This window comes from Neltuma alba, unplaced genomic scaffold (assembly GCF_004799145.2).
Source record: "Neltuma alba isolate B1F8T4 unplaced genomic scaffold, ASM479914v2 tig00011373_pilon, whole genome shotgun sequence".
NCBI lineage: Eukaryota > Viridiplantae > Streptophyta > Magnoliopsida > Fabales > Fabaceae > Neltuma > Neltuma alba.
In genome coordinates this window covers 53,893-74,772 of record NW_021636067.1, presented here as the reverse complement: position 1 = coordinate 74,772, position 20,880 = coordinate 53,893, and the positions used below count along the sequence as shown (strand labels likewise).

The 20,880-nt window shown below is 31.2% G+C and overlaps 1 protein-coding gene and 1 pseudogene across 1 annotated transcript; both read left to right on the top strand.

Annotated features, from left to right (window-relative positions):
* The first annotated feature begins 2,630 nt into the window (after positions 1 to 2,630).
* LOC114712550 (serine acetyltransferase 1, chloroplastic-like) lies at positions 2,631 to 4,067 on the top strand. The gene has a single exon (XM_028897108.1). It carries the CDS (start codon positions 2,698 to 2,700, stop codon positions 3,679 to 3,681), a length of 984 nt encoding a protein of 327 aa, XP_028752941.1. The 5' UTR covers positions 2,631 to 2,697; the 3' UTR covers positions 3,682 to 4,067.
* Positions 4,068 to 17,392: 13,325 nt separating this feature from the next.
* On the top strand, positions 17,393 to 18,685 carry LOC114712562 (serine acetyltransferase 1, chloroplastic-like; annotated as a pseudogene).
* Positions 18,686 to 20,880: the final 2,195 nt, after the last annotated feature.

The window sequence follows — 20,880 nt, the reverse complement described above, 5'->3', positions numbered from 1 at the left end:
AATAACATGGTTGCAAAGTGGGCTTTGGTTTGCTATTCCTAGGTTTGATGCTTAAAGGCTCATCTTGAAATGTTTAAAAATGTGTTAATTGTGTTAAAGAAGGGCTTATTTTTTATTACCATGTTAGTGGGGCTAAACTCTTTCTAACACATGGTTTTGCACGATACAGTAATATGAAATTTCTGCATTTATGTATGCTTTTAAAAGTAGATTTAATCCTTCTTATAACTATTATTTTATATGAATATTAACAGGGTTTTAAATATTCATGATATACTTTCTAAGTCATTAATGATTTTTTTTGCATCATGGATTTCTTTTGAAATAAGTTGAACCTTTTGCACTACTATAGCTACTTCAACCATTTCCTTTTTCTACCATAATAACAATTAAAAGAGCTTTAAAGTAAGTAAATAATCCTTGGTTTTAGGAGCTTCTAACAGATAATGCCACTACAAGTCACTGAGGTAACCTAATGTCTCACAACGTTTGCACCCTTTTGGGTGTTGAAAGAAGCTCTGATACACAAAAAACAAAGATATACAACTGTGACAAAGATAAACGTGGATTGGTGATAGATCCAAAAAGGAAAAAAAAAAAGAACACAACATCAAAAGTGAAGACGCATCCAAAAACATTAAAAGAGAACATCATAACAAACAACTGAGAAGAAAGCAAGCAAAAACAAACATAAGCATGTTACGAGAGCCTAAGGATCTGTTTGGTTCAATGAGAGGAAGGGAAGGGGAGTGATTTTAATAGAAGGAATGGGAGGGGAAGAGAGTGGAAGGATTTTAATATTACTTTGTTTGGATTTATAAAAAAGGAGGGGAGGGGAGGAGTTTTAATATTACCTTGCTTGATTCATGAGGAGAGAGAAGGAAAAAATATTTTAACATGGACAATTTCGTCTTTATTTTATTTAAGATATGAGCATAACAGTCATCACATGACAAAATATAGGTGTAATGGTTACAACATAGCAAAATATTACCCTTTCCCTCCAAATCCTCTCAATTTTGGAGAAGAGGTTGAGAAAAAGAGGTTGGGAGGGGATTTTTTTTTAAAATTTTCCCTCCCCTCCTAAAATTTGTATGTTGCCAAATAAAGGAAAATGATTAAAATCCTTCCCTCTTCCTTCCCTTTTCCTCCAAATCCCTCATACCAACATAGCCATTATTCTTACTACCAGATTTTGCTCTAAAATGTCTAAACACTTGAATCCTTGATGTAATGCCTTAGAAAGCATTATGTAAAGCCGAAACTATATGATAGAAGGATGAAAAAGTATCAGGACAAACAAGTTGAGCTTCCATACTCATATTAGTGAGAGAAATTCACATAGCGACACCTTGCGCTTGCTGAATTGGAAGTGATATGACAATTAAATTCGTCACAGGGGAAGCCATCCAATTGAGTTGGTTTAGTTGGAGGATTAAAAAAAAAAAGGAATACGGGTGATGTCATGGCTTACATAGGTCGGTACTGTTGAAGTCAAAGGAACGCTGATTATGATCACGAAGTATCCACGACATCTCTCTTTCCCTTGTCCTTAAAATTATAAACGCCGCCACATTGCAAGTCTCGTCTATTTCCTTTTCTTTTCTTTTTAGTGAATTGTCGGATTTTTTGTCGTCCTTACTGCTTACACGTGGCTTAAATATTGGGCACAATAAATATTAAAATATCGCAGTAAAAATAGTTTCCAACAAAAAAAATTTTATCATCATAACTGGCCCAAAATAATTACTCCTTATTTATCATAAATATTGGGAAATGGAAAGACTGCGTGTAAGAGATATTCAAATGAAAACCAAATTTTAAAAATAATTTTATGATATACAAAATAAATATGTAAAAAAAGTTATCTTAATTTATATAAAAAACATTTTTCAGTGTTCTCCCTAAATAAAATCATTAGCGAATACTATTCACCTGCTCAAAAAATTATACTATTCATGATTTTTGAATATTACCGTTTCTTATTAATTTTTTATTTTATTATATTTTATAATTATGTGGTCCTTATCTTCGAGATATCATTTATGCTTCCATGGTTCTATGTATTTATTTATAATTATTTATGTAATTCTGTTTTAAACCTTCTGAACACCATTACTTTTTATTAAATTATCAATAAAAAAATATCTATTCACATATGGTTAAAATACATTATTTTTTAATAAAATTATTAGATTAATATCTACTCAATATTTAAATTTTTATGATCTGCTTAATTCAAGTGAAATGAAAATAAATTAAAAAAAAAAGCAGAGAAGTTGTCCAAAAAAAAGAAAAAAGAAAATATTCAATGAATTTAATTTTAAAAAAAATCTCTCTCTTCTACCTGCCCCGTTCATCCATTCCATCCGGGTCTATCAAATAAAGAATCAATGCTTGTATCCATTGGCCGCCTTGTGAAATACAATTAAAAAGAAGCGAACAAACGTGCAATATGATGACACTTGACAGAGCCACGCGCCCTCACGAAACAAGTTGGGCGGGCGGTCTTGCGCATCACGCGCCTTTGGCGCCTTTTCTTGTCGGCTTTCTCTCTCTTCTCCATATAAGAACTATGCCAATGGCCCACTTCCTTCCCGTCCATTCCGAGTCGCCGATTTAATTCTCTCTTTCTCTCCGTCAACTCCCACGAGGCAAATTTCATTCTCTCTCTCTCTGTCTCTCACATTCCTTTCAATGGCTTCTTGTGAGATTGGAGCTTCAAGGATGGGCATACACGAACCAGACCTACTTTCTCGGATTCAAAGCAGTCGCCACACCACCGATCGCTCCTTCCACTATGCAAAATCCTGTCGAGCCACTTACTCTGATTGTTCGTTTATGGAGGAATTTCTCCATGAGGAAGAAGATGATGATCTCTGGGCGAAGATGCTGGAGGAAGCAAGATCAGATGTGGAACAAGAGCCGATTCTGTCTTCCTATTACCACGCTGCGATTCTGTGTCACCAATCTCTGGAAATCGCGTTGGCCAATCATCTCTCCCTTAAATTGAGCAGTTCCAGTATTCCCAGCGGAACCCTAGTCGATATCTTCTTTTCAATCCTTAATGAAAATGAAGAAATCGTGGAAGCTGTAAAGTATGATCTGAGGGCAGTGAAAAAGCGTGACCCGGCCTGCATAAGCTATGTCCATTGCTTTCTGAACTTCAAAGGCTTTCTGGCAATCCAAGCTCACAGAATCGCTCACCAATTGTGGTCTGAGGGGAGAAACACGTTAGCCCTTCTGATTCAGAACAGAGTTTCCGAAATATTCGCTGTAGATATCCATCCAGGTGCAAAAATTGGAAGAGGAATCTTGCTTGATCATGCCACCGGATTGGTGGTAGGAGAAACTGCAGTGATAGGTAACAATGTGTCAATTCTGCATAATGTGACCTTGGGAGGAACTGGGAAAGCTTCTGGAGATAGACATCCCAAGATTGGCGATGGAGTTCTTATAGGCGCAAGCACTTGCATTCTGGGCAACATAAAGATTGGTGAAGGTGCTAAGATTGGTGCTGGTTCTATGGTCCTGAAGGATGTGCCTTCCATGACTACTGCAGTTGGAAACCCAGCTAGATTGTTAGGAGGAAAGACTAATCCTGTAAGGCTGGACAAGATTCCAAGCTTCACTATGGATCATACTTCACATATTTATGAATGGTCTGACTATGTGATTTAGATGCTATTCATCAACCATATGGCATGTAGGTAATAGAGTTCTTGATTGCATGCTAGAGGCTCTTTGTGGGGAGTTGCTGGATTTGAGACAAAAATCTTCTCATGCTTATTTTGTATACCGTTAAATCACTTTGAAAATGCTAATCCAAGGGCTCGAGTGAAAATCAGTAGTTCTCCTGTTATCAGCAAACTGAGTGTCCTGGGGAGGTTGGTGCTGGAAACAAAAACAGAGCATAATTGAACTGTTCTGATGTTTAGAATCACTTTTTGTTAGACAAATAGACACAAACACACCTTTGAGTCTTGTATGCTGTGCCCAATTCTTGATTACGGGATGTTGTTAATTTATAGATAGTACTGCTGGTTAATTCCAGCTGCTCTTTGTAATACGCGAAGAACTCCATTTCTTGACAAATTTGCTCGTCCCTGTTGTTTTAAGTTTGTTTGAACAAAGAGATATGTATTTAAAGCAGAGGGTATGTGGTTAATTGTTGCTAATTTGGTCTTCCTTTTTTCTTTGAAAAATAAAAAGAAGACAATATCACTTAGCACATGTCCCATTCTTCATTATCAATGAATTACAGGCAAGTTTGGCCTTCATGGGAACACGTTGCTAACTGGACCACTGGGTCCATGGTTCAAATGTGGCACCCTCTTGTTACTGATGAATCAATACCAGGGGTCCCAACCCATGGTCCGTGAGTTCAACAGTGAGAACCACCAATAAGGGAAGGACGCTGTCAAATTCTCTAATTATACGTAATCATGTTTTTAATTTTTAAAATATAATTATTTAATCATCGACTTGCATGAAAAATGTAGAACGTATAGCCAAGTGTGATTGGATAATTTTCATGGCCAAAAAAAAAAAGTGATTAGAGAATTTGACATAATAAATATAAAAAGTTTCACTTAACTATTTTCCCTCCGTTTTTTCCCTCCAATGTTGAGCATTTTAAAAATTGTTCAATTATGTTTTAATATTTATAACAATCAATAAAAATTTAACACCTTTTTTTTTGCCATCCATAAAAGTTTAACAAGTCAAACTTAATTTATAAGTCTCGTTTGGTACAAAACATTAAAAATGAGAGTAGAGATTGGAATTAAAATTAAGAAAACCTATTAAAAGAGTGTTTAACATGAGAAATTGCTTCTTACATGGGATTGGGCAAACTCATGTTTGTGGGATTGGGGAATATTATGGAGGGAAATGGTATTCTCTAATCTCATCTACATAAGTTTGTCTAAGCTCATGTAACAAGCAATTATTTATACTAAATATTTTTTTAATAATTTTTTCTAATTATAATCCTAATCCATATTCTTTATTTTCAAATCTTCGTATGGACCATAATGTCTTAGAAAAAGATACTGAAATATAAAGCACAAGACAATGAAATTTAGAAAAGTGAAGCGTAAAATAAAAGAAAGTCGAATTTAGGAAGCGTCATGAGTTGCAAGGCATAGGGATGATGTGGGGTCAAGCCAACCATGAAATCTAAACCATGGCTTATTAGCAAGGGACTAAAAACTGAACCAATCATTGAATTAGTTGAGAAAGTGAGTCAAGAATTAATGGGTTAAATCAGAGTCAACTTAAGAGTCAAATCAATGAGAAATAAAAAAATTAAAAATAATTTAAGTTTTTATCATGCCATCCAAGAACTAAATATCAATTTAGTACATTGAATTACTAATAAAATAATCATATACTTACAATTTCTTTCCAACTTTCTATGCAATTTTTTTGACAAATTGAAATCATAATATCATGTTGCTAAAATCATTAAGTATTGATCCAAGCAGAATATCAAAATAAATATATGATAACAAAATATTCTTCCTTACAATCTTTTAATCATCAAGTGATTATTATCAACCACCTTAAAAAAGAAAAAAATTTCATCAAAATAGCTTTTTTTAAAAAAAAAAAGTGAAAGGCAACTAGGATAACCGAGTTACTCCCCGAATCGGTGAGGGTCATCCCAGGTCAATTTTTTCTAGCTTATAGGGGTCGACCACTGGCCAAGTCCGGTTCTCAATGCAATGCTTTTCAGTCTTTTCCTATTTTTCTTTAATATAAAATGAAACGTCATGGCAAACATCACATTCTTCTTTATCATTAATTTATAGCAACAAAATACTTTGTGAAAAATTTAAATATGGTGCAATTTTGTCTTGTGCAAAAATCTCCAATTCATAATGGGTGCTAGATTTTCATTAAATAAAAGGTGCAAGTTTCATATAGACTAAAATTCATTGAGCACCTTTATCTTATTTTTCTGGTATATCTATCATCTTGATTTTTTTTATGGTACATCTAATACCTTAATCTTTCTTATAGTGCATCCAACACCCTAATCTTCAATCTGTATAGAAGCACATGTTGGCTACTATAAGCCATGAATGCCACAAATATTGTAATTTTATTTGACTTAAAGTGTAGACGTGAAAATACATGTGTTCAAATGTTAGTTGATAGAACCCTTGGGCACAAATAAATGGTTCAAATTCGACTTTTTATAAAATCATTTTCAAAATGTTCAATTATAAAATGAAAAGTAAATATTCCTCCGGTCCTAAATATAAGACCCCTTTCGTAGTGTAGATTACACTGTAAAAGAGGTTTTATATTTAGGACCGAAAGAGCAATTAAATTCAATTACTAAAATTTGATATGAATAGTTTAAAATTTCATTAAAGAGCGTAAAAAAATAAAATCTAAACCATTCAAATGTTAATCTTATTATGATTATAAAAGGAAGAGGATGGGAAGAAAATAAGAGAGAATAATTTCTTGTGTTTTTGTCAATATGATGTATAACAAAGTAAAATATTATGCCTAACGTTTTTACCAATTAGGACAAATTTAAACACGTATTTTTACATATGCACTTTGAATCAAATAAAATTTCAATATTAATACTTGCCAACATGTACCAGTTACATATTGAAAATTTTTGCCCCACTTTTTTTAGAGTTGATAGGAAAAATTGCAGTACAATATTGTAATTTATTGGTATTTTCTCCCTTGACCCATTTACTCGTGGCACAATATTTAAACTCGCATTTCTTACTTAACGAATATTTGACTTTCGTTACAAAATGGGGATTTTCACACTATAATAGTGTCCAAAATTGCACTATCTTTGAGTTTATAATACCAATAGCTCCTCACGTACTATTTATATTTATAATTATTTTTGCACATTCACCTCCTGCATATGCATGTATGCCATGATAAATTCAGCATAAATGTACAAGCTCACTCCAGACCTGCTAAACCATTAAATTATAAGCCAAACAAAAGTATAAATGTTCTAAAATTGAATTTAATTTTCACTTTTTTAAAATTCGGAAAAATTAATTTTTCATATGAAATACATATATTAGATTAATTAATAGTTTATTTGGAAAAAAAATTGAACAAAATAATAAGTTTTGATTTAAGACAAATATTTCCATATTTTAACAAATAACAACAAAACTGATTCTTGGATTCGTCCATGGCTAATCATGCAAGAGGGGTTGGATTGTGTGTGTTTAAAAACTTTTGCAAGTTTTGAAATGCCAATGAAGCAGTAAAGCATAGTTATACAACCAATAATGATGAAGAATTGAATTGACATCAAAGACTATATCATCTCTGGTCCTTAATATAAAGGCCAAATAATTAATTTAAGAAGATTTAAAAAAACTAGTTAAATTAGTTAGTTGTCACAAATATGTGCTGAATTTTCTAAATTATTCTCTTTAATTATGTGTATTGAAATTAATCCTTAGTGAGAACCTCTTACAATCAATAAGGATATTTTAGCTAAAACATTATGAATTTGAAAAACAAAGTAGATTGAGTGGATAACAAAACCCAACAAGCTAAATTTAAATAGCAGCAACTAAACTAGATATTATACATGAAAATGGAACATATGCTGATATATAGAAGGCTAAAATAAAGTTTGAAACAACTGGTAGTACTGAGAATTTCTCCATTCCAAATCACAGATCAAAGGGGCTGCAAGGATTACTATAGATGCAACCAAACTGTAGAAAGGTTTTGTTGATTAATTTCTGCCAAATTTACTGTGACAAAAGAATCCTGGAATGTCAAATTGATCGTATTTCAGAGCAAGGCTATCCAAGCTGAGCGTTCCAAATAGACTCAAGGCTCTTCTCATACCGGAAAATATCACAACAGCTAAAGCCAGTTGATCTGAACAGTTGAACCTCGTCCTTTCATTAGTAATGATGAGATTCAACCGGTAAAGAACTGAGAGGGGGCCCTAATGCTCCACCTCTCTCATGTTCCTTAAAATGCCCCAACCGTCCAAACGCTTTTTTTTTTTTCTTTTTTGTTTTGGTTATTAGGTCTACACAAAATAAGTGACATTTTGATATTTTATAACCAAAAAAATAGTGCAGTTTTACATTTTTTACGACTTTTTAATAAAAAAAATACTCTAAAATTATGTATTTTAATTTTTTGTTTGAAAAATCATAAAAATTGAAAACTGCACCATTTTTTGCCCAGAAAATAGCAAAATGTCACTCATTTTGTTTAGAATCTAATGACAAAAAAAAAAAAGATAATTGGGAGTTTAGGGCATTTCCAGGGGCACTGGAGAGTGGGGCATCAGAAGCCCCTTGCCTAGAGCCAGAAAGAGCACAATTTGGGACACCCTGCACCTCCGTCTCATATGTAGGGCAAATTATTGCATTCTTTCCGCATTCACTATAGCAACCTCCACCATCCCTCTACTTAATATTTTTTTTTAAATTTCCACAAATTGATTAAATAACTCTTATATTAATAATCGGAGGAAGTATCTAATAAGTCTTTAAGTTAGGGCAAAGACCTTAAAATAACATGTACGTTTGCATGAGACTTGTTCGTAATCGTAACCAAATTTCTTACGGGAGAGTTCTATTTCATTTATTCCAATCAACTTTTTAGTGAAATTTTTTTTTCCACAGTAAAAACAAACAGAACATTCTATGTTGAGCTAAACAGAATATTCTATGACTGTGACCTTCTTTTTTAAAAGAAACAGAAAGACGAAACATTCTGATTCATCCAGGTCATGAAGGGGACGTGATTAGTGTGAAGCGGCCCAATGATACTGAAAATCAGACCAGCCATTGAATCAAATCAATCAATAAAGATAATAGGTCAAGAGTCAGTATATCAGATCGGAGTTAAATTTGTGAGAAATAAAAAACAATAAAAAACAATTTAAATTTTCATTGAGAATTAAATATCAATTTAATATCTTGAATCACTAATAAAATAATCATATACTTACAATTTTTTTTCAACTCTTTTGCAATTCCTTAGACAAATTAAAATCATAATATCATACTACTAAAATCACTAAGTTTTATTCTCAACAGAATATCAAAATAGATATATGATAACAAAATATTCCTCCATACAATTATTCAATAATTAAGTTCTAATTATCAACAGCTTTTCGAAAAAAAGTCAAAATAATTTTTTTTTTAAAAAAAAGGCCATCGGGTTAACCCACCAAATCCATCAGGTTACTCGAATTGTTACCGGTTTACCCTGGGTTGATCAGGTCAACTCAATTCCACTTTTGATGCTCAATCGGAATGGTTACCAAACCGATTCATTGGTTTCTTGTTTGAATCGGCTGGTTCAGTCCGATCTAGGTTTTAATACATGGCTATCGAGCATGTGGTCGATTCCAGCTCTACTAGTCATCTACTGCATGACAAACTTACCCGCCAACTTTTGAAAAGAAACGAGGATCACAATGAGGTAGTTGTTTGTAAGTATTTCAAAGTTTAAAATCCATCAATGGGGATTACATTTTAACGGAAAGGGAGAATCTCCTGCAACATGATGAACTGTGTTTCAAATCCTTGTTAGGAGATGTGCTTATATTTAGCATCCGATACTACTTTGAATAAGATTATTTCTAATAGAATGATACCACTGTCTAAAAAAAAGTTTTAAATTTATCTCCTAATCTTGTATTTATTTTTTTAATTATGAACGCCTAATCATTAATTCATAATTGCCACATCAGATAAATTAATATTAAAAATTAAAATGTTAAGAATGTTAAGTTTAAATTTTAAAATGTCAGAAGAGTTGTATGTAACTAGCCTAGAGTTTAGTGGAGGTCAATAAAATTATTAATTTGTAGAATGCCATTTAGGATGCGATGTATTGATGCGGTGTGGTGAATTCTATAAACAAGATAGGATAAATTAATGGAAAGGATTCATAATAAAAGAAAATAAAAGACTGGGGGGGGGTTGATTTTAAACTTTGAAATATCACGGAGTCACATGCAACTACTCTGGAGTTGAAGGGACTTTCATATGATTTATTCTAATATTAAAGAGTACAATAATCTAATGTGCTTTATATTTTACCTTAATTACTCTATATTTTTTCTATTTTAAAAATATACACTTTCCAAACTGTTAACTCCTTTAAAATATTATAAAAATCTTTTTTCTTTTGGCATGTTATAAATGTTTAAACAGTTCTCATGTTAAAAAAGAGCATTTTGATCAAAATAAAAATTTGAGAATCAAAATTCACTATTAACTAATAATTGGATGGATAAAAATAAAATTTTAAATATATAAAAGAAATAGTGGGGACATTTTTATAATTAATTTAGGTAAAAGAAAGAGTAATTAGTGCATTTTAGTTTACTTATGTAAAAGTAGAATAGTAGCTGCCAGTCTGCTGCCACATGTCCTGCAACATAATGCATGCTTACGTATTGATCACATAATTTATATTATAGTGATAATTGTTTTGTCAATGGTCTGAATGGGAGAATCAACTGGCAACGTATTGTATTTTTATGCTTAGACTGAAATCCATTTTTTTGACGCGACAAAATGAGAAAATTAATAATAGAAGTCTGTATAGTGCAATAGATAAAATATCCTACATTACAAGAGTTAAGCCTAAAAAAGAAAGGTTTATAAAGAAATAACACTAACATCACAAGAACCAAAATTATTGTGAAGTGCAAGTATCTCCAACTGAAATCCATTTACTTATAAGAGAAAGTACATCAAGAGCCAGAGAATTCCCCTGTAACATTTGTCTCTTGTTAAAAAAGAGGAAGGCAATCAAGAATATGAAAAGTGTCATCTAACCTGTGAGAGGAATTCTCCAGTATTAGGGAAAATGACATTAAAAACCATAGTATCTCATTAATTACATTTAAGGACTACTAATTTTTGAAACTAAAAAGGACTAAGTTTTGCTTATTTGTTTAGAATGAGTCGCTGAAAATGCCCTTGGTTGGCAAACACGGCTTAGCTGCAAATTTTGAAATCTTCATAATGAATCTTGGAAAAATTTACAAATTTAGTTCTTGTTTGGTCTTTTATTTTTGGAAACAATTTTTTTGTTTTAAAAAAGTCTTATTTGATCATTTCTTTTTAGTCGGTTTTTTTTAAAAAGTAATATGTTTTTTAAAAACTAAGAAACAAAAACATTTTAAGATGTTTTAATTTCTTATTTTTGTTTTACAAAGTTAAAGAAACCTTCTTCTCTTCTTCATTACCACTTGTCATGTATCACTGCCAGTGACGGCCACCGCTTGCTAGATATGATTTTTTTTTTTTGTATTTGTCATTTCAAATGTGAATTTTTTAAAATAGTTATTCAAACACATTTTTTTTATTCTCAAAACATGTTTTGAAAAATAATTTCATAAAATTTTTTTGAAAACAAGAAAATATAAAAAGAGAATCAAACAAGTCCTCAATTTTCTTGTTTTAAAAATTGATTTGCAACTGAGCTTTTCGTATTTGCCATTTGTCTTTAGTATTTACAGTGCTTTCACAATATATAATTAAATTGTAAGTTTTCTTTTTGTAAATAATCTTTCAAAATTTGCAAAAGCACGTTGTTGCGTTTACTTTCAATAAAAAGCCTTGATGTGGTCGTTCCTAAGTGTAATTAAATTTCTAGGAATAGGTGGTAATATAGATTGAGCTGTTAGCAAAATACAAACTCATTTTGAGGCAGGTCTTTTTCATTTGTACCTGTCAATCCACGGTTTAGCCTGTTTTTTCTTTTTCTACTGTTTTTTATTTTAAATTTAATAGAAATAAATTAATATTTTCACTCAATTTAAATATAGTTTTGTATTTTATTAAAAACTTTGATGTTAAGTTTGATTTCTCAATTTTTTACTATTTTATCATTTCTATATTAATAAAATAACTATTAAAACAGATTATATATTTATATTTTCAAGTTTTGTGATTAATTTAATTATACAACTGTGTGAAAGTATAAAAATGATTAGAATTTAGTCTATAAAATTTTTTAAATTTAATTTGAAAATTTAAAAGCATATGTGTAAAAGAATTAAAAAAAAAAAGGATGCGGGTCCCGCCTGCCCACCCTTGGTATTATTATATTTTCATATATTAAAGATCATTTTTTCTTTTTTTGGGGACTGATGATATGATTTGTTTGCTTGAAGCTATATCAATTTTCAATGTGAATATTTTCTTTGAACACCACCGGAGTCCTTTAGTTCTTTCTTTTTGGGTAGAAATCAGGTGGTATTTTCCGGCCAATAGCCAGAGACTAATTCTCCCAAAACATAAAAATCACCAAAGAAGATTTTGCCTTTCTCAACAAAATATTTTTCATGTACATGGCTTGATTTGAACATCCAGCTATTTACCAGTTATGCTGGGCTTTATTGTTAAAATCTTTTAAATGTTTTAATTGCCACAATTTATAATTAATACTACCTCCGGTCCTAATTATAAGACCCAATTGACTTATTTGGAGAAATTAAGGAAGTAAGTTAAGTTAGTTATTTGTAATAAATAAATGTTGTCATTCCTAAAATATCCTTGCTAATTAAGTATATTGGCTAGAACTATCATTATTAGAAGGATTATCTTGGAAAAAAATGCATAAATATGAAAGACAAAATGGATTGGAGTCTTATAATTAGGACCAAATAAAAAGTCAAACGGGGTCTTATAATAAGGACCGGAGGTAGTACACCATATTAATAAAGTTTTTTGCCACCTCATTTTATAAAATTTATAGCATCGATATCATTGACAAGAAGTTTTAGTTTTGCGGCAACTACAGAAAATATAATAATTGATGTAACAATTAAAATTATAATGTAATATATAATATAAATATTATTGTACTCCTCCGGTCCTTATTATAAGACCCCATTTGACTTTTTATTTGGTCCTAATTATAAGACCCCAATCCATTTTGTCTCTTATATTTATGCATTTTTTTCCAAGATAATCCTTCTAATAATGATAGTTTTAGCTAATATACTTAATTAGTAAAGATTTTAGGAATGACAACATTTATTTATTATAAATAACCAACTTAACTTACTTCCTTAATCTCCTCAAATAAGTCAATTGGGTCTTATAATTAGGACCGGAGGAGTATCTATTATATTTTTATGTAAAAGCAATATTTTTTATAAATAAAAGTTAAGTAATTTAATAAAATAAGAAAATAAAATAAAAATATTTAATAATAGCAGTAACTTTTAAAAATATTTAATAAATAAGATATAAATAAATAATTACATCATATATTGAATGATACATATTTATGGTGTTTGTGTTGTTTAATATTTTATATGTATGTACGTGTGTATGTAGGTATTGTACATAATATTTTGCAATATGTGTAACTAATATGAGTGTGCCTCTAGTTTGTTCATGTGATCATAATGTATACTGTCAAATAGGGTTTTTATTATATTAAGCATGTTATGACTCATTTGGCTTATTTATCATACTTTGGTCTGGGAATTAGAAGGATGATTTTGTAACTTTTGAAGATACTATGGTCTTATTTTAGATTTTAGGAGATGGCAAAAAAAATATTTTGGATTTTTTTAAGGATTTGAAAGCTTTAATGGTACTAGCTTAGTAGCTTTCAACATTGGATTTTTTATTACGATTTGAAGTTAATTTATAATTTCATGTTTAAGATAAGGATTAGTATAATCTTTGGTTTATTTTTATTTTAGTTCCTCAAATTTCAAACTATAAATTTTGATTTTTCAAATGACAAAATAATTAGATTTCTATTGAGTTATAGAGATCAATGTTTTAAATTAAAAAAAAAATTTTGAGTGATCAAAATATATAGTTTGAAACTTAATAAACTCAATCAAAACAAAAAAGACAAATTTCAAGAACTTTCCCCTCAGGCTCCCTATTGGCAGGGCTTAAGAGGCGAAGCAGCGAAGAATCTTCCCATCATGGGCTTGCAATTAGCACTTCATCGTTCTCTCTACTCACTAATATTCCTACCTTTTCTTCGTCTCTCTCAATGTGGTGTCAATATGCAATTAACAATTCTTCCGCCAAGGTGATCCTCAAAATGGCTTATTAATGAGGCGTCCGCATTCGATTTAAAATAAAACTATAAATTTTTTGGGGGGGGGGGGAAGCCAGGCTAACGTGAGAAAATAAAACTGAAAAAAAGAGGAAAACAGGAATCTAATAACATTTATTCTTATACTTATTTTATAGTATAATATATTAGTATTTGATTTAAAATATTATTTTTTTCCTGAGAATTAATTTTTTTTATCACATATAATCGTGTTGCTTATGAATCATAAGACTTCCTAAATTAATCAAACTCTTTAATTAATGCTTTTTATTAAGAATAATTTTAATTTAAATATTTTACAATAAATAATGTCTAACTTGTTAAAGTTATTTTTCATTTTATATTTACATAAATAATTTCTTATAATATTTCAAATTTTTTTAAATATAATTCATTCATTAAATATAGAAACACCTAAAACTTACTTATAACTTATACAAAAGCAGTTTTTTTAAAATTAAAAGATATTTTCGCTCTTATGTTTATGTTGTTCTTATACTTCTCTTTATATATTTTTTGTGCTTTCCAATTAGCTTTTAGCTATTTATATGAATTGCGTTTGTGACACAATTAGAAATCAAATTGTCTATAACTTATCAGTTAATTAATGATGTAATATTATTTCACATAACTTTGTCACAATACTATAAATTAAAATTAAATTTTTTTTATCCAAATAACATTTTAACCAATCTAACTTTTACAAATCAACTTTTATAAAATTCACTCCAAACATAATTCGTATCATCCAATTTAACTTTTACCCAATCTCACTTTTTTAAAAGTCAAATTGACAATAAATTATTTTTCCAATCGCTAATCAAGTCGATGGCAGAAGTAACTTAAGAGTCAGATAGTGTAATGCGATATATGTTTAAATTGAATTTTATGAAAAAGTCAGTTTGAAAAAATAAAACTTATTTGGATGATTAATTAAAAAAGTAATTTTAGATACAAAATGACTTAAAAAGACATGAATTGTATTAAGTAATAAATATATGATATTATATGTATATAATGTGACCATTTTAAAAGAAGTATTGAAAATAAAATTATTAAAAATGAAGGAAATTAATGTCTTATTAGGAAGAAATTGAAAAACAATCAAATGCTTAATTAAATATATTTGATGGATAAACATATATAAATTAGAAATCATACAAATTTAGTATTTTTAAACTAAATATATTACATACTAATATGCAGCCCGCCGTTATTTTGCGACATTAAATGTCTTTTTCCTAGTAGTGTGTGCATGCAAGAGAGGGTTAGGGTAGATAAACAATTTAAAGTGCAATTAATACTCATAACGGTATTATCCACCGCACTGCCTGCTTAAAAAAAAAAAAAGATAGATCAACTTATCTTAGAAGTCCATTTGAAACAAAAAAATCCATATTGTCAAAACGCGGGGTCAACACTACTTTTTGTTACACCTTTAGGCCCCCAACAACATTCCAAATGCACCCATAGTCTCTTTTTTTCTCCATCCTCCTTACCTCGTCCTCAAACTTCAAAATCTCTCTCCCTATGCATTACAAGGTGCACATTAAATTGTTGGCCCAGAGGTGTGTACAGTGTGGAGATATGGCATCCGTGGTGGGGGCCGAAGTAGCAATGGCCATTATGATGAGGTAAACCAATCCCACAATAGTTCACATGTTTATGTTTCTCTTCGATTTTTTGAATTAAAATTCAGTTTTCTACTTTGTATTATCAGTTCTTCATTTTTGCCTTCCTTGCACTGCCGCCGGTAATCATCTCTCATTCTCTCGATTGTTTGTACGTCGCCATCGCTTCCATTTCCTGGCCCCTAAAATATGATAAAAGGATTGTAGTATCTCGACGTTCTTCCCTTCCTTCCTGTCATCCACCCTTCTCCCTTTTCTTTACGTCTTTGTTTTGTATGCAGTTAAAAGAACACATTCCTGTGATTTTCTAAGTTTAACGGTTGTTAGTAATTGCAAGGAACTTTTATCATGTCTACGCATTTGTTTAGGCTTTTAGGATTTTAAATCTCCTCTTTTATGTAATATTCATTTGAGTTGTGGCACTTGATCCAAATACTCCTCCGGTCCTTATTATAAGACCCAATTTGACTTTTTATTTGGTCCTAATTATAAGACCCAATCCATTTTCTCTCTTATATTTATGCATTTTTTTCCAAGATAATCCTTCTAATAATGATAGTTTTAGCCAATATACTTAATTAGCAAGGATATTTTAGGAATAACAACACTTATTTATTATAAATAACCAACTTAACTTACTTCCTTAATCTCCTCAAATAAGTCAATTGGGTCTTATAATTAAGACCGGAGGAGTATTTGATTATTGGAGCTTTCATCATCATTGTTTATCTACTTTGGCATCCTTTCTCTTGCTTTGTCCTTTCTATTTTTTTTTCTTTCTTTTTGGTTTTTATGTTTCTAATGTTCATTGTCATTCAGCAATGTGCATAGGTCCCAACAATTTGGCGTTTTCATTTCCTTTTAGTTTCATATATAGGGATGAATTTATTGTAAATTTTAATCTTAATTGACGATGTTAATGGACCGGATAATAATATGAAAACTAAGAGGAAAGGAAGAACTAAATTATTTGGAGCCATACAAATTGTTGAATGGCAGTGAGAACTAGAAAACATAAACATCAAAAGTGAAAAAGAAAAGTGAAAAAAAGGACTAAAAAAGAAAAGGATTTGAAAGTGGATAAACACGGAAATTGTGATGACAATAAGGTCCATAATTATAATCAAATATAAGACCTAAAAAAAAAAGCTATTCCTCCGGTCCTAAATAATTTTTTTTTAAAAAATCTGATATAAAGATAATTTAGTTATTTGATTATATTTATAAAATAACAAATTAAACACCACTTCCTCCTCTGAGATTTTAATCTTTTAGGTGCCAATTGCAATTTTCAGCTTTTTCTTATATCATTTTCCCTTCCGTAATTACCCAACAAAAAGTTTTGTATTAAAAAAAATTACCCAACAAAAAGTTATTTAATTAAAATTATTTTCCATTTCATGGGACCTTTCGACAATTAGAGTCCTTGCATATGGACCTGAGCAGCAATTGTCCCTAAAATTGTTCAATTCCCCCCCCCCCCACCCCAAATAACAACGATTGTAAATTGTAATACAATCGTATCTGTCGAGATGGTCCCTTTTGGTCAATGTAGGGTCCCTTTATAAATCAGCCACAAACATTATCTCCCTTTTCCTTCTGGGAAATCCCATTAAATGCTTCTTGGGGGAAAAAAAAAATTCCATTATATGCAGCCACCTCCACTAAAATTGCTTGTCCCGGAAAATCCACATTCTGCCATGAAACTTCTCTTCACCCGCCGTTTTCTTGCTTCCGCCTTCTTATATACTAACAAGACTTCCCTTTCCATTTCAATTCCAATTCCAATCCAATTGTCTCAGCTCCTCCTCGTTCACTTTCTCTCCCCACAGCTCAACTTCTCGCCTTCAATGGCTACTTGTGTTGGCGCTTCGACGGCGCGTATAAACGAATCCGACCCACTTTCTCGGAACCCAAACGGGGGCCAGTCCATCCATCATTCCTGCAACTATGTGAAATTCTGCCGGCCCACTTTCTCTGATCGTTCTCCGGCCGTCCCTGGGTCCATGAACGGCGTCAATAACTTACATACGCGTACGTCGCCGGAGGAGCTTCACCAGCGGGATGAAGAAGCGGATAATGATTATGATGATGATAATCTCTGGGCGAAGATGCAGGAGGAAGCAAGGTTAGATGTGGAACAAGAGCCGATTCTGTCTCCCTATTACCATGCTTCGATTCTATCTCACCAATCTCTGGAAATGGCGTTGGCGAATCATCTCTCCCTCAAATTGTGCAGTTCAAGTCTTCCCAGCGGAACCCTAACCGATCTCTTCATTTCCACCCTCACTGAAAACAAAGAAATCATGGGAGCTGTGAAGTATGATCTGAGAGCCGTCAAAGAACGAGACCCAGCTTGCATAAGCTATGTCCATTGCTTCCTCAATTTCAAAGGCTTTCTGGCTTGCCAGGCTCACAGAATTGCTCACCAATTATGGTCTGAAGCAAGAAACATGTTAGCCCTTCTGATTCAGAACAGAGTTTCTGAGATATTCGCTGTAGATATCCATCCAGGAGCACAAATTGGAAGGGGGATTTTGCTAGATCACGCAACAGGATTGGTAGTAGGAGAAACTGCGGTAATAGGCAACAATGTGTCAATTCTGCATAATGTGACATTGGGAGGCACTGGGAAAGCTTCAGGAGATAGACATCCCAAGATTGGTGATGGAGTTCTTATAGGCGCTGGAACTTGCATTTTGGGAACATAAGGATTGGTGAAGGTGCTAAGATTGGTGCTGGTTCCGTAGTTCTGAAAGATGTGCCTCCAATGACTACTGCAGTTGGAAACCCAGCTAGATTGATAGGAGGGAAGGCTAATCCTGTAAGGCTGGACAAGATTCCAAGTTTCACTATGGATCATACTTCACATATTTCTGAGTGGTCTGACTACGTTATTTAGATTATGCTAGTTTCTAATCCTCAATTATATGCTACAGGTTTATTGTTACCCTTATTACTATTATTATTTCTGGGTTAATAAGCTACAGAAGTATTGTTATATGTTAGGGTGATGGTAATGCGGGGGATTCTTGTTTGTTTGATACGTGAGGATCCATATTCTCCTGTAACCAACCAGAGAGAGCCCTTGAGAGGTTTGGTGCTAAAAAATAAGAGAGCAGTTTCGTGTAGCAGTAATTTTGATTTTTGATGTGTTGTAAGGCACAAAGAGTGCCTTTTGTTATGCAATAACGGATCTTGCTGCTATTACATTCATTTCCTGTTGTGTGTGTCTTTTGGCGATAAAATCCTAATCCTACTTTATGTAGTAAACTGGCTCTTCAGATTTGTTTAGGTGAAATGATGACATGTCAAATTGTTTGTACACATAACTTTTCAACTAAGGTATGTTTGGTATTATATAATCTTTAGGAATTAGTTAATGTGCTCTGTTTTAAGTGTAAATGTAAAATTTTAATTCATTTAATATTTAATATTTATATTTTTTTAAACTAATTTTTCTAACTTATAAACTAATATACTCTCCTTAGTTGAAGATATAAGCATGGATTTTTTTTTAATAAGTGTCAATTTGAATTTGTCTAATCATTTAATGCATTTTTTTTTTTCATTTTTACCTCTAATTAATTATACGCTTCTCTCATCTCTTTTTTTTTCATTCATTCTCTCATCTTTTTTTCCCACTCATTCTTCCTCCCACTTACCCTCTCCATAAATAAGGCTGTTTTATGAAAAATTTGAATATTTTTACCTACCTAATTAACTAATTTTAGTATATTAAGGATATTAGTTAAATTAGTTATCATAATATGTTTTTTCTAAAACACTCTAAGCATCCTCTTAATTTTTTCTCTATCTCATCTATTTATTATTGTTGAGAATATTAATAAGTTAATTTAGAAAAAAAACTTGATAAATATATGAATTAAGTTTTACAAATAGGAGTAATATCAACTTCCTAATTAGGTTCTACATTAAAAACTAAAGGAGTACATATTTATCGTCTTTAACCAACTTGTTGAATAGTATAATTTAGTTATTTGATGTTTATATTTGGGTTGGAGGAGTATAATCTAATGTACATAGGGATATTTTGAATAGGGATATTTTGAAGAGATCATGTCATACTTGTTAAAAGTAAGTAACATATTTAGCTTTCTTAAATTTCTCCAAACAAGTTAAGTAATTATTATATCAAGTATCATATTACTATCATCGGTCCTTCATATAAGACCTAACTGATTAATTTAAAAAGATTAAGAAAATTACTAAATTACTTTAAAGTATTTATTTACCATTTTTCTCCAAAATAATTTGTTTTACTTATAAATTGAGATATAGTCTAATAATACATATAAGTATTTTAGAGATCATATAACATATGTTATATTTAAATAATTTAATAATTTTCTTAATTTTTTTAAATTAGTTAACTGCTTTTATATTAACAATCAGGTAGTAGTTAGTAAGAAAGATAATAATAAAAAAAAAGTATTATATTATATGAATGCTGTCTTTTCTCTATGATATAAGTCCATATAATATTCAGTAAGAAGATGTGTGGAATTAAACTTCTATGATTAGGAATGTTTTTTGATCAGATTCCATGTTTAGTATCTGAACATGGATTAGTATGAGTTTTATATTTGCCTCTGACTAGGTAACTCTGGCTTTTCCCAAATTTAGCAGCCACTAGTTTATCAGAATTTGGTGTAAAGTTTTGACACGGATCCATCGTAATTATTGAGTTATATTGGCTTTGGTAAATAGGTAGTTTATCAAGTGGATGACAAAGACATGAACTTTAATTCTTTTTATTTTTGCTGAACCCCTTACATTAGATACTTCTATGAAAAACCCATAAAAAAAAAAAAACTTATATATGATACAAAACCGAGCCGGTAAAGTCCTAAAAACTATTACTAAGCAATCCTGCGGGCATGGCAAGTGTCTATGAAAAAGACATGAACTTGAGTGTATGGCAACAAATATTCACGGCTCACACATAATCGCTATCGGGAGGGGGGAGGGGGGGAACAGGGCATTTTATAATCTGAAGTGACAATTTTCTAATGGGTAAAGGGGAATCAAATACCCTGATTTTATTTTCCTGGTACATTGAGCATCTTGATATTATTTGTTTAGCTACATTAGTATATTGAATGTATTATAAGTAAGATTAAGCTACTAAATATAT

What these genes read in the sequence shown, in the direction of transcription:
- LOC114712550 (XM_028897108.1), top strand. Translation starts at nt 2,698, where the DNA reads ATGGCTTCTTGTGAGATTGGAGCTTCAAGGATGGGCATACACGAACCA.